This window comes from Falco biarmicus, chromosome 2 (genome assembly GCF_023638135.1).
Source record: "Falco biarmicus isolate bFalBia1 chromosome 2, bFalBia1.pri, whole genome shotgun sequence".
Taxonomy (NCBI): Eukaryota; Metazoa; Chordata; class Aves; order Falconiformes; family Falconidae; genus Falco; species Falco biarmicus.
The window spans coordinates 83,781,829-83,795,920 of NC_079289.1; the positions used below are offsets into that span (position 1 = coordinate 83,781,829).

General features: G+C 36.3%; 1 protein-coding gene across 1 annotated transcript in view; it reads left to right on the plus strand.

The window, feature by feature from the left end:
* Window positions 1–14,092, plus strand: part of RPGR (retinitis pigmentosa GTPase regulator) — a 62,421-nt gene that overhangs the window by 23,130 nt on the left and 25,199 nt on the right. The window contains exons 7-11 of the mRNA XM_056328202.1: window positions 1,747–1,905; window positions 9,504–9,659; window positions 10,686–10,810; window positions 11,954–12,136; window positions 13,087–13,252. Coding sequence (XP_056184177.1) covers window positions 1,747–1,905; window positions 9,504–9,659; window positions 10,686–10,810; window positions 11,954–12,136; window positions 13,087–13,252 — 789 coding nt within the window. The remainder of the gene's footprint in view (window positions 1–1,746; window positions 1,906–9,503; window positions 9,660–10,685; window positions 10,811–11,953; window positions 12,137–13,086; window positions 13,253–14,092) is intronic.

A 14,092-nucleotide genomic window follows, 5' to 3' on the forward strand; every position in this document is an offset into this window, starting at 1 on the left:
CTATGCAAATGGGGGAATATGCACAAAGGCTAACAGAAAACTAGTAGTGAGTGTGTTTTCTTATGCTCTGCCTGCCTTCAGTGGAAACAGGGATGAACTTCTCTAATGGTCAGTTCTGAACACCTAAATGAGGCTTCAGCTTTGAAACTTTGTTTGAGCTCATCTGTTTTCACTGTGTGTGGGGAAAGACCAGCATTTCCAAGGTTAACCCAACTTCCATGTTGGCAAGGAAGTTACAGCTTTTGAATAAAAATCTCTCAGATACTTGCATCATGCAATAGCAATGCTTCTAAATGGTGTAAAAATAAATTTGTGAACACTAGATGTATCCTTCTGAAAGTAAAAGCACATTTTGTACTGAAGTACAAATCTGCATGTTTCCAAAAATATTGTAGATGGGTGCTTCTGATGATTGAGCTTTAATAATGGAGTATACATCTGGGGTTTGGTATTATATTTGTTATGTAACTGTAGCTATCTCTTTGAATTTCCTTTAGCTCCTACAGTAACTTAAACATTTCTTTGTCTTGAACTAGCTCCATGTGAGAGTTTTGTTTATCCTTGTGCTTTGTTATATCCAACTGGGATTAAACCCTAAACTTTTCCATATGTAATGGCACATGATGAGTTTTTTGGTAAGTAATTTCAAATTCAGATTGTGGGCCACAATTTGCTAAGAGGACACTACTCCACAGATAGTTTTTTTCATGAGTGCAGAATACTCAACTGTTGCTTTCCTACCAGTAAGGAAACATTTTCTACCCAAACCTCACTCCCCATTAGAATAATTTGGACCCCTTAGGACGGAAAATCAGAAATGTAAATGTAGATAAATTGTAAAAAAAAAAAAAAAAAAATGTAGGTAAATGTAAAAGATGTAGATAAATTGTAAATATAGCAATGGGAAGTACATTTTCCATGTTCCATTTTTAACTATGGTAGAAGGATATATAGAATGCTGTCTTGAATAGTAATTCAGACATACATAGCAGTGAGAAAGCAAAGGGAGTGATTGGAAAAGATAAAACAAAGGAAACTTGAAAGTAAAATAAATTACCCAGATTTGGGATTGGACAGTATTTGAACTGGTTTCTTAAAACATCTGGGTGAATGAGAAGGGTCTTCTTACATGATTATGTAGCAGATCAGAAAGAACTTACAGGAAGAGATCTGTAAAGACAAGTCAGTATTTTTTTTTAACTTAATTCTGGTGGAGTTACTGCTGTGGAACTACTGCTCTTATCCCTGTTGTTGGATATATTGCTCTTTTCTTGCTGTCCAGACCACACAGACAGTTTCATGTCATTCCTCTTCTTTTTTCTTTTCTTTTTTCTCTATGTCTTACAAGAAGAAAGCATGGCTTTTGCATCAAAATTCCATGCAAAACAATTTTCTGTTTTAGTTGAGATTCATAAAAGCAACTTCAGTTGACATAAGTACTGCTACAGAGGGAATTATAACCTCTCCGAAGCAGGATATACTTAGTTTTGTTTTTCCCTTGGCTGGATTTGTTGCAGGCTAAATATTGTGGTTCTCATCTTGGAGGGAGCTAAAAATTTAGCCCCTTCTTGTGCCGTCAAAGCAGACTACTTCGCAGAGCTGTTTGGACATTATACAGATATGTTAAATTATCCTGTATTGTTTGTACACTTTTTTATCTTACTGATTTGTCTGCAGCACTCTTGATAGCCCATCCTTGCTTCTGAGTGCATGCTGGAAATTCTGCTCTGTTCTGTGTTTTCAAAGGAGATGGTGAGCTCTATACTTTTGGAGAACCTGAGAATGGGAAACTGGGATTATTGCCTGAACAGCTGAAGAACAATAGAGTCCCACAGCCTGTACTGGGAATTATGGAAAAGGTTAATAAGGTTGCTTGTGGTGGAGAGCACACCGTGGTGCTGACAGGTATGCAACTTAACTGGCTTTTTTTACAGCCCTGTGACTTAATCAGTAAACTCAATTTATTTTAAAGAATTTGCATCCAACTGAAGTGTAACATGCTGTAGTAATCTAACTGGAAGACCATTGTACATCAAGGAGGTAGAAATCCGCGTAACAGTTAACCTGAGTGTAGGCCTGTGCTGCACTATGCATATCCCTTGGCCGAAGGATAAACTTAGCCAGCTGATGGTAACAGAGGAGCTTACAGGCAGCTCCTGCTTGGTACCACTGGTTACATAACTTGCGTGTCCTTGCCTTTATCTAAAACTTCAGCCGGAAGTTCCCATGCAAATGTCCTTTATATTTGACAGTATAAATGATGAATAGAATTGTTTTGCTTGGAAGAAAATAGTGCAAGAGCTAAAATGACCAAAATGGAGTAACCTTCCACATATGGGATCTGTGTAGCATGCTGTGCTTGGCTGGAGGCCTGTTCGGTTCCACACAACTCAGGATTCCCAGCATCTGAAGGGACATAAGACTATTGATACTATCTTATTTTTTTTTTTTTATAGTCTCAGCTCCAATAAATAGTATTTTAAGAGATACTTTACAGAGTCTGAGTGCCTTTCTTACTGGAATTTTAACAATCCAGCACTTCCTAGGGCAACACAAATGATTGATGTTTCTTTCTCTAAAGATCTTGGAAGTGGTATTGGTGTGAGGGGGAAAGAATTTAGAGGAAAGCTTCCATTCTGTAGTAAATATAAATGACCTTGAATATTTAGGATGATGTTTAGGAAGTCACGTTCCAAGTAGCTGTCTGTTAATAGCAATGGAGATGCACAATCTAATGGATGCCTAAATGGATTAACTATCTCTTGTGATACAGAATTTGCGTGTGACATTGAGCAGAATCTTTAGCATACATATAAAACTAGTACAGATATAGACATTCAACATGTCATGTATCATACAAGTTATAAAAATCAGCAAATACAACTGCTACATATTATTTCAGAGGGCTGTGTGTAGAGTACTTGGAAGATGGTGTATGTTATTGTACTATTAAACAGTTGCATGCCAATAGTAAATTAGCTTTTCAAAGAGATATATGCAAAGCGTTGCTAGCTATTTATTTCCACAAATTCCACCCTGAACTATAGTAGTATAATAGCAGGAAAGGGAAGTTTGGCTTTGCCCACAGATGATTTAAAAAATATCAGCTTTGGCATGTAATAAATTCTACAGATGTTTAATATGTCTATAATTAATCTCCTACCAAAATGTAGTTAATGTCCTACCAAAAGTAGGATGTATCCATACCAGTCCTTAAATCTGTGTTTTGAAAATGCTGAATAGTCATCACTTTCATAACGGTGTGCCTTCAAGGTTATGTAAACAAAATTTCTAAAATACGAACTGAGGATCTAACTGAGGGAGATTGTGAGTAATACGGTGTGGTATTGTACTGCAAGCCACTCAAGCGAGTGGTGGAAGTAACGTACTGGGAAAGGTTGTGTGTAACGATGAGTCAAGCTGCAAAGATTCTGGGTAGGTTAGAACTCCTTTGGGAAAACTATGAAGAGGAAATAACAGTAGCCAATCCAGGAAATAATGCAAATATTTGTCTACATTTCAATGCCTTTGTCTCTCTTCTTCCAGTCTTACCCTGGCAGTATTCTATGTCATAAAATAAATTTCTTTACATGAATCAGATTATCATTATTAGGAAAAAAAGTTACCATAAATTTTGGGCAAGCAAATGTATAAATCATAGCATTATTTTATGGGTTATAAAGTCAAGTTCTGCAAAAGAATTTGATTATCATTATTGATCATTTTTTATAACCGTAAATCTGAAGCCAACCAATAGATACTTTATTTTAATGGTATTTCATGTGATAGAACTTCATTATAACAAATGACTGTTAGAGAGATTTAGTAGGAAGATATTCACCTGGACAATATCATTATAGTGAATTCTCTACAAAGTGCTGGAACAAAGAGGCAAAATATAAATGTCAAAAACCAAGTACAAAAACCATAGTAAGTCACTGTCTTAGGATGTAAGATTTACTTGCCTGTGGAAACAGATTTTGTAGTAGAAGGCAACTAAGAAATTCAGTGCTGGCTTAGCTGGCAGCTGATGATCAAAGTGTTGAGTGCCAGAAGATCCAGCTGAGTCAGGAGAAGAGGAAAACCATATTCTCAACAAAATAAATTTTCCTAAAGACTAATAGTTGTGATAAGAGCAAAAGGTCAGATAGATGTTTTTTAATGTGATTTCAGCTATTGTAAAATAGGCTACAGCTGCGAACTTCTGCCTAATAATGGAAATACTGTCTCAGGTGAAAGATTCTTCATCAGGAGTGCTGACACATGGAAAATTTTTTGACTCAAACCAATATTTGGGGAAAAAATTGGGAAAAGAGAGAGATTTGGACACTGTAATAATTTAAAAAGTGAGTTTAGTGTACATGCATTATAGACTTTGCACCAGAAACTTAACCTGAAATCAGTACTGAAGGGTATGTTGCATCCTGAGATGAAGTGGCATGGCCACATTTTGATGGGTGATATATCTTTAAAGAGGAGCAGAAACATTTATACTTCTTCTAAGCTAGTTTTCCTAAATTAAGAAAGTAGTACAATTTTGAAGAAATTCCAAATTTCATGTATCATTGTCCATGAAGATGGGTGCTGCTTGGCTTTAGTAACACTGTATATATACTGATGCGGTTTTCATCTTTTGGGGTTCTTTCCAGTTTTTTGGGGTGTGTCATTTCGGTCTTAAAAAATAAGAACTGAACGTCTGACTATTGTATACTCCCCTGTTTCATCTATCTCGTTTAGCATAGGAATAGTGTAGGAGAAAATGTCATATGGAGAAACTTGTTGCACATCTTGTCTCATTTCTTGTCATCAGTTCTACTTAGGGTTTGTCAAAGTAGAAGAAAGCATAATCCAGTTATCTTACTGAGTACGAGGCAAGTTTCTTCCTGACTTGCATACATAATTAGTCTGTTCCAAAGCACTTAATTTGATTTCTTTTTTATGACTGTCTTATCTATTCTATTGACAATTTTGTATAGTAAGAACCACTGTTATCTGGGTTATTAAACCAAGCTACTGTTTGGAATCTCTCCAGCAAGTATCAGTGTAAATGGTAGAAAGTATATATTAAAATAATTAATTTTTTCCTTTGAAACTCCAAAATGGGAAACTAATTTTTTTTTTCCCCAGAGGACAAAAAATTAATTTGTTGAGAGCAATTATTTGGAAAAAAACTTTTTAAAGATAGAAGGTTTTAGAAATGTTGAATATGGTATTGGAAACCATCCTCTTTACAGGTCTTATTGTTACTTCTGCCTTTAATATTTGCAGTTGTTCTAGAGAATAAACAGAATCAAAGTTAAAAATCATAGCACGCAAAAGCTTTCTCTCACTGTAGCAGCGCAAACCTATTCATTTCATGACAGTCTATCAGCCCGTTCAAGAAGATCATATCCTCACTCATGCTGAATGACTTCTCTCAGAGACTAAAAAAATTGCATCCACTACTCACAATGCTTGCAAATGCTTCCTACTGAAAATGAAAGCTGTTGGTATCGTCACTTTCAAAAGAAATGTGAGAGAGCAGCAATCTCAATTTGCATGGTTCTTCAGTGAAGCTCTCTAAAAAGTAGAAGAATAATAACTTGTGAATCTAGAAATTGGAGAAGAAGAAAAAGATGACTGGGAGTGGTCTTAATATCTTCCAGTTTTTTTCAGATGATGACAGGTCCTCTGGGAATAATCCTGTCTCTAAAAGAATATATTACCTCCTTTTATTCTCTCAAAGGAGAAAAAGCAAATATACCTCTTCAAAGGAAAAGGAGAAGCAGTCCTTCAGGAATAGGTGGTTTGACATAACAATACGGCATGTTAGCACGTTAGTATGTAAAATGTTGGATTTTTCATCTTCCGTCTCAAGGTCTTTTAAAAAGAGAAGAAAGTCAAGATACCCTTTTGAAAGACGATGAAAAGGATGAAAAAGCTCTACCTTTTCATGATAGAACTGACTGTTCAAACCATATGGGACTGTCTAGGTTTTTCAAACCATTCTTAAGTCTGTATACTATTTATACTGAAATCCCTAAATCCAATTACTAGCTCTGGTAAAGCTGAGTGTTGTGTTGACAGCTCATTTTTACAGTAACATTTTTCAGCATAAGCTGTTTAAAAATAAAGCTATTGTAAGAGTGAATAGCCCATTGGCATAATAATAGTAGTAGTAGTGGTGATGGTGGTGGCGGTGGTAGTAGTAGTAGTAGTAATAGTAATAATAATGTTCAAGGGAAATGAATCTGTGTGGAGAGATATAAGCTTACTTGTCTGTTTTTCTTCTGAGATTTTAAACTCGTTCTGTAGCCTTAAATACATTGCAAGGAATGCATGAATCTTAAAAACACTCTTGGCACTCACTCAATTCTTTCAGCAAATAGCACATGTTAAAAAAAAATATCTGAAAGCTATATAGATTTTTGCCTAGGACTATTTTATTGAAAGTGGCAACAGTCATGGAGATTAAAAAATTGGTATGTACTCCAAATGCCTGCAAAGGTGGAAGGTACACAGTTACAGGAAAATACCCCTGTTCTTCCAAAAAAGAAAATGTAGGAAGTAAAGGAGAAGCAGTCCCAGCACTTAAGTGCTGGAGGTCACTTGGAACAGTGAAGCCATTGGCTTCTGTGCAGATGCTGAAACCACTTCTCTTCATCCTTCAAGATGCCTTCTCATGGGCTGCTGCTGTGGAGGCAGCAATTCCTTCCTCCAGGCCAAGACAGGACTTGTATTCTGTTTCTTCTGGGTGCTGGCGATACGGCTGAGCCTTCCTTGTGATGCCCTGGAGGCAGCGCTGCTTCCGTCGTGCTGCTGTGGCTTTATGTCTTTCCTCAACCTTTGTACCACTGTGGTGCTGCCTTGACCATTCCACAGGAAACTACATCAGCAAACCATACCCCAAAACTGTCTTTATGAGCTGAGCTGGCTCACGTCATAGCCAGGAGGACAGCAGAGACAGTACAAGTTGGGACTGGAGAGAGAGAATGGGGGAATGAGCCCTTTTGCTGGCAGTATGTTTTCTTTGTCTCATCCAACCATATCCTTACTGGGAATGAGGACAGTAAAAAGAAGGTGTCCGTGGGGCTGTATACCCTTTTGGATTCATGCTGTAGGCAAATGCATTTAGGAATTCAATTTCAGAATGATGAAATTCACCTCTGTCATTTTATCCCTAAGTCTGTGAGGTTGGTTTGCCATAAGACTTCTTTTTCCATGTATTGGTAAAGACAGATTGGAGGAAATGCCTCATTTCTGGCAAGTGAGATTATTACTGAGATTTGGCCTCACTTTGGCGCCAGTGGTGAATCATTAAGAAAGGTGAAGTTTTTGTCTTCCTGTGCCTTGATAATTGACTCATAAGCAAATTTAGGAGGAACAAAGTTTAGGTGCCCCTGGTCTCTAGGGATAGGAGAAGATACAATTCTTCTTCTAAAGGCACTTTAACCTGGTTCTGGATTGGCCTGTTCTTCTCATTGCCAGTAGAAACAGAGGAAAGAAAAGTTTCCTGTGCTTTTAAAGTTAGCATTTGAGAGCATCTCCCTGTAAACACAAATGCAAAAGGCATTGCATGTTTCAAGCTAGGATTAAAGATGATGTGAAAAAGCTCCAGCTTTACTCAAGATAATTATGTTAAACAGATAAAGCAATATAATTTGAAAATTACAAGGTCCACCAGTTTCCATGGACATGTTAAGACAAATGCAGTACTTCTAAACAGAATTTATGAATTCAGCCATCCTGAGGAAGTAATTTACTAAAGTGAAGATGAGACTTTGTTTCGCTTAGAGAAAGCTCCTGTCTTTCAAGTGTGGTTTCTTGATTTTTATACAGAAAGTCTAAATGCTCCAGAAAATGCTTTACTACTTGTTTTACTTTTTAAAGATCCTGAAGTGTTGCTTTCTTGCACTAAAATTTCCAGCAGAGGGAGCTTTACTATTACATTTAGTAAAAACCCTGCTTTACTCACTACTTTTCATTGACAATCTGAAAAAGGTGAAACTGGTGGGGTTTTTTGGTGTGAATTTATGACTTCTTAATATGAAACAATTTAAAAGGGGCAGAAAGGGCAAGCCCCTTCCTAGAAAGAACATCTGCATACATAGTGTTACGGTATTTCATCATGGTTCCTTTGAAATTGGAAAGTCCAATATAAGTTTGTAAGTGTACTATGGAATGTGGAATCTGGTCTGTTCTCTGCTTTCTCTTTCCCTGACAGCAGTGAAGGATTAGTTTGAGGGAATGGTAACATAATTTTTAATGTATCTCCAGTTTGTGGCTGCTCTGAGAATTTGGTCTCACAGTACAAAGTACTTCTGTGGCACTGAAACTTAGTTCGCTATTCCAGTGGCCTTGTTTCCTTGACACAAAGAAGTGTTCAAAAAGTAAAGATTCTCTGTCGATTGTAGTTCCCCACATTCTGCCGTGGATGGCTATTCCTCTCTTGCTTTTGAAGGTGGTGAGATTTTTGACTCGATGGCATCTGTGCAGCAGGAGCAGGCATGCTCTGCACCATGGTCATTACAATAATGTCATGATATATTGCTCCCAAGTCTCAGTTCCTTTTGCTTGTCATAGAATACGTTTTGTCCTTCCTGATCTTTCCCAGGTTTTCATAAATTTTTTTCAAGTACTTTAAGTAGTACCTCTCTAGCTTTTCCATTGTTGCCTACTTGCAGAAGGAAAAGGGGCAGGGAATAAAATTCTAGGAAAACTTCTCCTTTTCCAAAAAAACTTTAGTCTTTGTATTTCCCTTTTCAAGCATGACCTCATCAAGATTTCCAAGCTTCACAGTCTTCCCCTGTTGCGATGGAGTGCCAGGGATGGACACACCAAGAATCTTTATTGTTTTGGAGAAGTGCTTGTTCTTTTTCCTGGCACAGACAGTCCGTTAAACAGACAAAATGTAAATGTGGAAAGATGATTATTCTGTCACAAGATAACACAATTTTTTTTTAAAGTTTTCTCTGTATTTAATGCAGGGCTGCTTTGGTAGCTGAACAGAATACTGTAACCTATTCTGTTACTGTTCCAGTCTCTTCTTGCACGCAAATTAGCATTGGTTTAAAGAGGTCTAATCTGTTAAATTTAGGTTCATACAGTGTATGTGCATGTAACCAGAAATTGAGACTACTGTACTTGAAAATACACTTATATGTAAACATTGCAGTCTTGAATTAATTACAGTATGTGAACTCCCGTAAATTTTTTGTTGGCTCGTATTTTGTGTACATGTGATCAGTGGATTATTTTGCAGTTATGTTAGAAAATATATTGCGTATTGAACCATTCAAAATTAATTTCTGTATATATTTTAGTGCTTCCTTTCCTGTTTTTTTATTTTGTTGTATTTTTTTATTATTTGATAAATATAATTGAGAAGTTGGAACATTTTTTAATTAATAAAATGTTGCTTTTTTGATGCTGATGTTGGTTGACTTCCATTTGGCTAACAGAAAGAAGGTTATACTATACATATATAAGCATATTTGTTGTTAACTTTGTCGGTACATTTTCAGAGACAGATGTATATACTTTTGGACTTGGACAATATGGGCAGCTGGGACATGGTACTTTTATATTTGAAACTTCAGTACCAAAGTCTGTGAAACACTTGAGGAGGCATAAAATATGTAATATTACCTGTGGGGAAAATCATACTGCTGTAATAGCAGGTATGTAAGTGAAAAATTCTGAAATGCACTTCTACTCTTATTATACTATACTATACTGTACTATACTATACTACACTATTGTACTGTAAAAGCTTTCTTTATAAAATGAGCAGTAGAAGAAGATGTGCTAGTTCTAAAGGTGAAGTGAGTTAGTGTCGTGGTTTATCCCCAGCTGGCAGCTAAGCCCCATGCAGCCGCTTGCTCACTCCCTTCCACCCGGAGGGATGGGGAGGAGAATCATAAAGGAATGTAAAACTCAAGGGTTGAGATAAGAACAATTTAATAATTTAAACAGAATAAAAAGGTAAGAACAACAGCAATAATAGCAATAATAATATCAACAACAACAGTTATAATGGAAAGGTGGGGAAAAGGATAAAATCCAAAGGAAAAGGGAGAAAGGAAACCAAGTGATGCACAGTACAACTGCTCACCACCTGCTGACTGATGCCCAGCCAGTCCCCGAGCAACGATCCCCACCCCCCAGCTAACCCTCCAAGTTTATATACCAAGCATGATGTCCTGTGGTATGCAATACCTCTTTGGCTGGTTCAGGTCACCTGTCCTGGCTGTGTCCCCTCCCAGTTCCCTGCACCCCTCCAGCCCTGTCACTGGCAAGGCCCAAGAAACCAGAAAGTCCTTGACTTAATATAAACACTTAACCAGCAACAACCAAGAACATTCGTGTGCTATTGATACTGTTCTCACATCAGAGCCAAAACACAGCACTGTGCTAACTACTAAGAGGAAAGTTAAATCCATCCCAGCTGAAACCAGGACAGTTAGTGTTGTTGGTTTGGTTTTTTACAAACTGTCTAGGTTAACTCATCTCAGGCTGTACTTTGCCTGAAAATATACATAGTTTTTGATCATATTAATCTGTTGAAAATCTAAAAATAATTGTTCCAGTTTTGCTTTTGGAAGAGAAATATTCCTTACTTGCATGACCTGTTACTTTGTACTGGTTTTGTACTGGTTTTGTATTGAGTCGTTGGTATTAATAACATCTTTTTTTTCCACGTACAGAGAATGGCCTCCTGTTTACTTTTGGAGATGGGAGACATGGCAAGTTAGGCCTTGGACAAGAGAATTTTACAAATCTGTTTGATCCTACTCTGTGTTACAATTTCTTGAAGTTCACAGTCCTTTTGGTAAAACTTTTGTTTATGCTTCTCAGACATCAAAATATTTATCTTTTCATGAAACACATTATTAATGAAGGTTGAAATCTCAGTATAGAATTATTTTTATAACATTTAATTAGTAGACGATACGAACGAAAAAGGAAATTGTATTTGCATAGCACACTGTTCATTTAATTTGGAATGTGTTTGGCTTGGATTACACATAAAGTCTCCTCCTTAGGGTTTTATTCAGTAGTGCTGTGCTGTAATGTTTTGATCTATAGAGCTGTGGTAGCCTATAAAATTAAATACTTGTTGCTCTTAGATTGTTGACAGTAGGGGAAAACTAATATCTGTTCTGAAAACACCAGTGTAATCTCTTTTTTTATTTTAACAATTATTTCCAGTGGGGTATTTTTAAACCTTAACAAAATTTGAGAAGTTGCCTTTTTTAATCCAAACGCCATGAGAAAGCAGAAATACTTTTTTTTTTTTTAAAGGGCATTGTTTTCATCTGTTTCTTGAAGTGTTTAAGAAATAAATGTCACAGAATTGCCAGCACCAAAAATTCAAACATGACTCAGGACTGAGCAAAATTTGGGACAGAAGTCTGTTGATCACTTCTGTTTGTTTACTAGACTTAAGAGTTTAAGGAAATTTTGTCAGAAGTAGTAAGGGTTTGAAACTTTTTTAAAAGTTGAACATCTGATTTTTATGTATTAATACTTTGTCTGTTGGAGGGTGTAGGACTTGATTTATGCTTTTTGGATTTTGTGATAAAATTTCTAGGTTTGTATCACTGAAGCTATCAGCGTTGTCCACATTTGACTTGCATCAAAATAATTAGCTCAGTTCCCTTGAAAGTCTAGTGGAAATATCTTTCTTTTCTTCTGTATCAATAAGTTAATAGACCTATCTTCTGTTCTGTTCAATACAAATACATTGTATTTAAGTAAGAAGAAGTGAATATAGATCACTAGTCATTAATACATGCAATTAAGTACTTTTATCTTGCTAAAGTCATTAGGAGCTAAATTTGAAGCAACTGAGTATCTCTTACTTTTATTATGTTTTTCTTATAACCTAAGGCCCTAGAGATGATTGTAAGAAAATGAGATCCTTGTATTGACACTTGCAAATGAAATAATCAGACCTTTTTTGGTGCCGTAGGTTGCTTGTGGTGGTTGTCACATGCTAGTTGTTGCTGCTCCAAGACCTAAAGGATCTGAAGAAGTACTCTTAGAAAACTTGTATGAAAGCCATTTGACTTCTACTACCTCTAAAACAAGTGGAGACTCACTACTAACAAACACCTTACAAGTAACATCAGCACGAATACGACGTCGAGAGAGGGTAAATTCAGAGCTGCTTAGAGCTGCCATACTTTTTTTAGGAAACAAAATCACTTTTAAAGCTAAAATCGCAGCATATATCCAGGAGATAAATAGTTCTCCTTAAAATGTGTTTAATTTTAATGTATAAAAGGAAGAAAAATATCTGCCCTGGTCCCAAAATTGATGCAATTGGTCCAATACCAATAAAAGATAGGTATTGGTCAGATTTACTTGTTTATTTCTATGAAAAAGACTGCAATTAATTTTCTATTTTTTTAAATTCTGAAATGGGAGCCTGTTCCTTTGCTTTTTTAAAATACCTTTGAAATATTTTAAATATTTTTTTATGTTTATTAAGTATTTTTTTAAAAGAACAAGAAGCTGGCTCTTTTTGTTGTTCCCTCTGAGTCCTTGAATATATTAAGCAAGTTTGTAGTTTATAAAATATCAAAGGTGAGTTTTGCAATCGGCTTAAAATGATCCTAAGATCCTGTAGCTACTTAAAGTAGTACGTTCTTCTCCTAAATCTCCACTACACATTCCGTGTGGTTTCCTTGAACAGCAGAATGAGTTGGATCATGTCACTTACCTGTCTGAAAGCTAACTCTACCACAAAACCACATTTATTTTGTAAAAATATTTTGTTGTTATGCATTAAATACCTCAATGTTATTTAAGAGACTAGTATTGTAATTTTAAATAAAAATCCAAGGCTTTGTTTCTTCTTTCCCTATATTTTAAGACTGCTAGAGATTATTGTGTAGAAAAGACGTAGAATATTCCCCTATATACCTCTTCACTTTTTAGCACTATAAAAATTAAACTGGTAAAGATATTCAGTTTATGCTTTGTATACAAAGTTACAACACTGTCATCTACTAAAAGAAAATACCACTGTTAGGTGTGAGAGGTTGCTTATATTTTATTCTCCTACTCTTACTCTCAGTACATTTTTTTTTTCTTCTAAAGGAAAAGTCTCCCGAACAGTTTATTCGAATGGCACGAACTCTGCCTCCACTGGGAGGAAGCTTCTTAAAATCTTCACTGCCTGTGACTAGCAACACTAGCCCACTCTGTTTTTCTGCCACAAGTCTTCCTAAAGCGGAACCTGTGAAGGATAGAGGCCATGAAAAAGGTGAAGCATCCCTATATCTTGTTGCTGTTTTCTTAGAATTATGTCGTTTGGCTCTCATCATTCATAAATAAATGCTCAGTCTGAACATGAAAGAAGGTTTAAGTTCAGTCTTACCTCAAGAGGGTCTGGCAGCACACAGACGTGAAAGTTAAATGCGTACAAGAAATGGCCTCACACTGCTCATGTTTGGAAAATGTGCTTAAAGACTTAGGGGAGGGTTGAGTGAAAGAAAAAACGACTTCTAAATGGTACCTGTGGTTTCTCAAGCCTGTAGAAGTAGGACTTCAGAAAAATATAAGAATAGTAACTGCTTTCTCCATTTTCACAAAAAAGAAAAAGAATTACAGAAAAAAAGTTTACTAGAAACAATCTTGAAGACATAGGAAGGCCTACAATAGACCTTGGATAAGAAAAGAAGCCTGCTAATTCTTACGGGATCTTTCTTCTTGGAAGTGTAGAATTACTCTTCACTGCCTTGTTATCTAAGATAATAAGGATTTTCAATATTCTAGCTAATGCAAAAGCCTGGACAACAATGCTTATGATACAGTGCTGGAGTTTTGCACAGATTCTCTAGAAGCAGTTTTGGATGTCGCCTGGGTTGCTGGGCATGTGTGATTTCCTGGGAAGAGTAATGCTGAAGAGTGCAGAGTGCAGTGCTTCTGCGTAAAAGTTAGCTCAGAATTATTGGGCAGTCAAATGGAATTTGAAAGTAATTCAGTTAGAATCAGGATGATTATTTGTAAAGCTGCCAGCACGTCCATTAGCATTTCTGGTTCTAGGAAAGCAATGCAGTGAAATTTGAATTGCCTTTAGAATCTTCTGAGGCGTAATACCTCA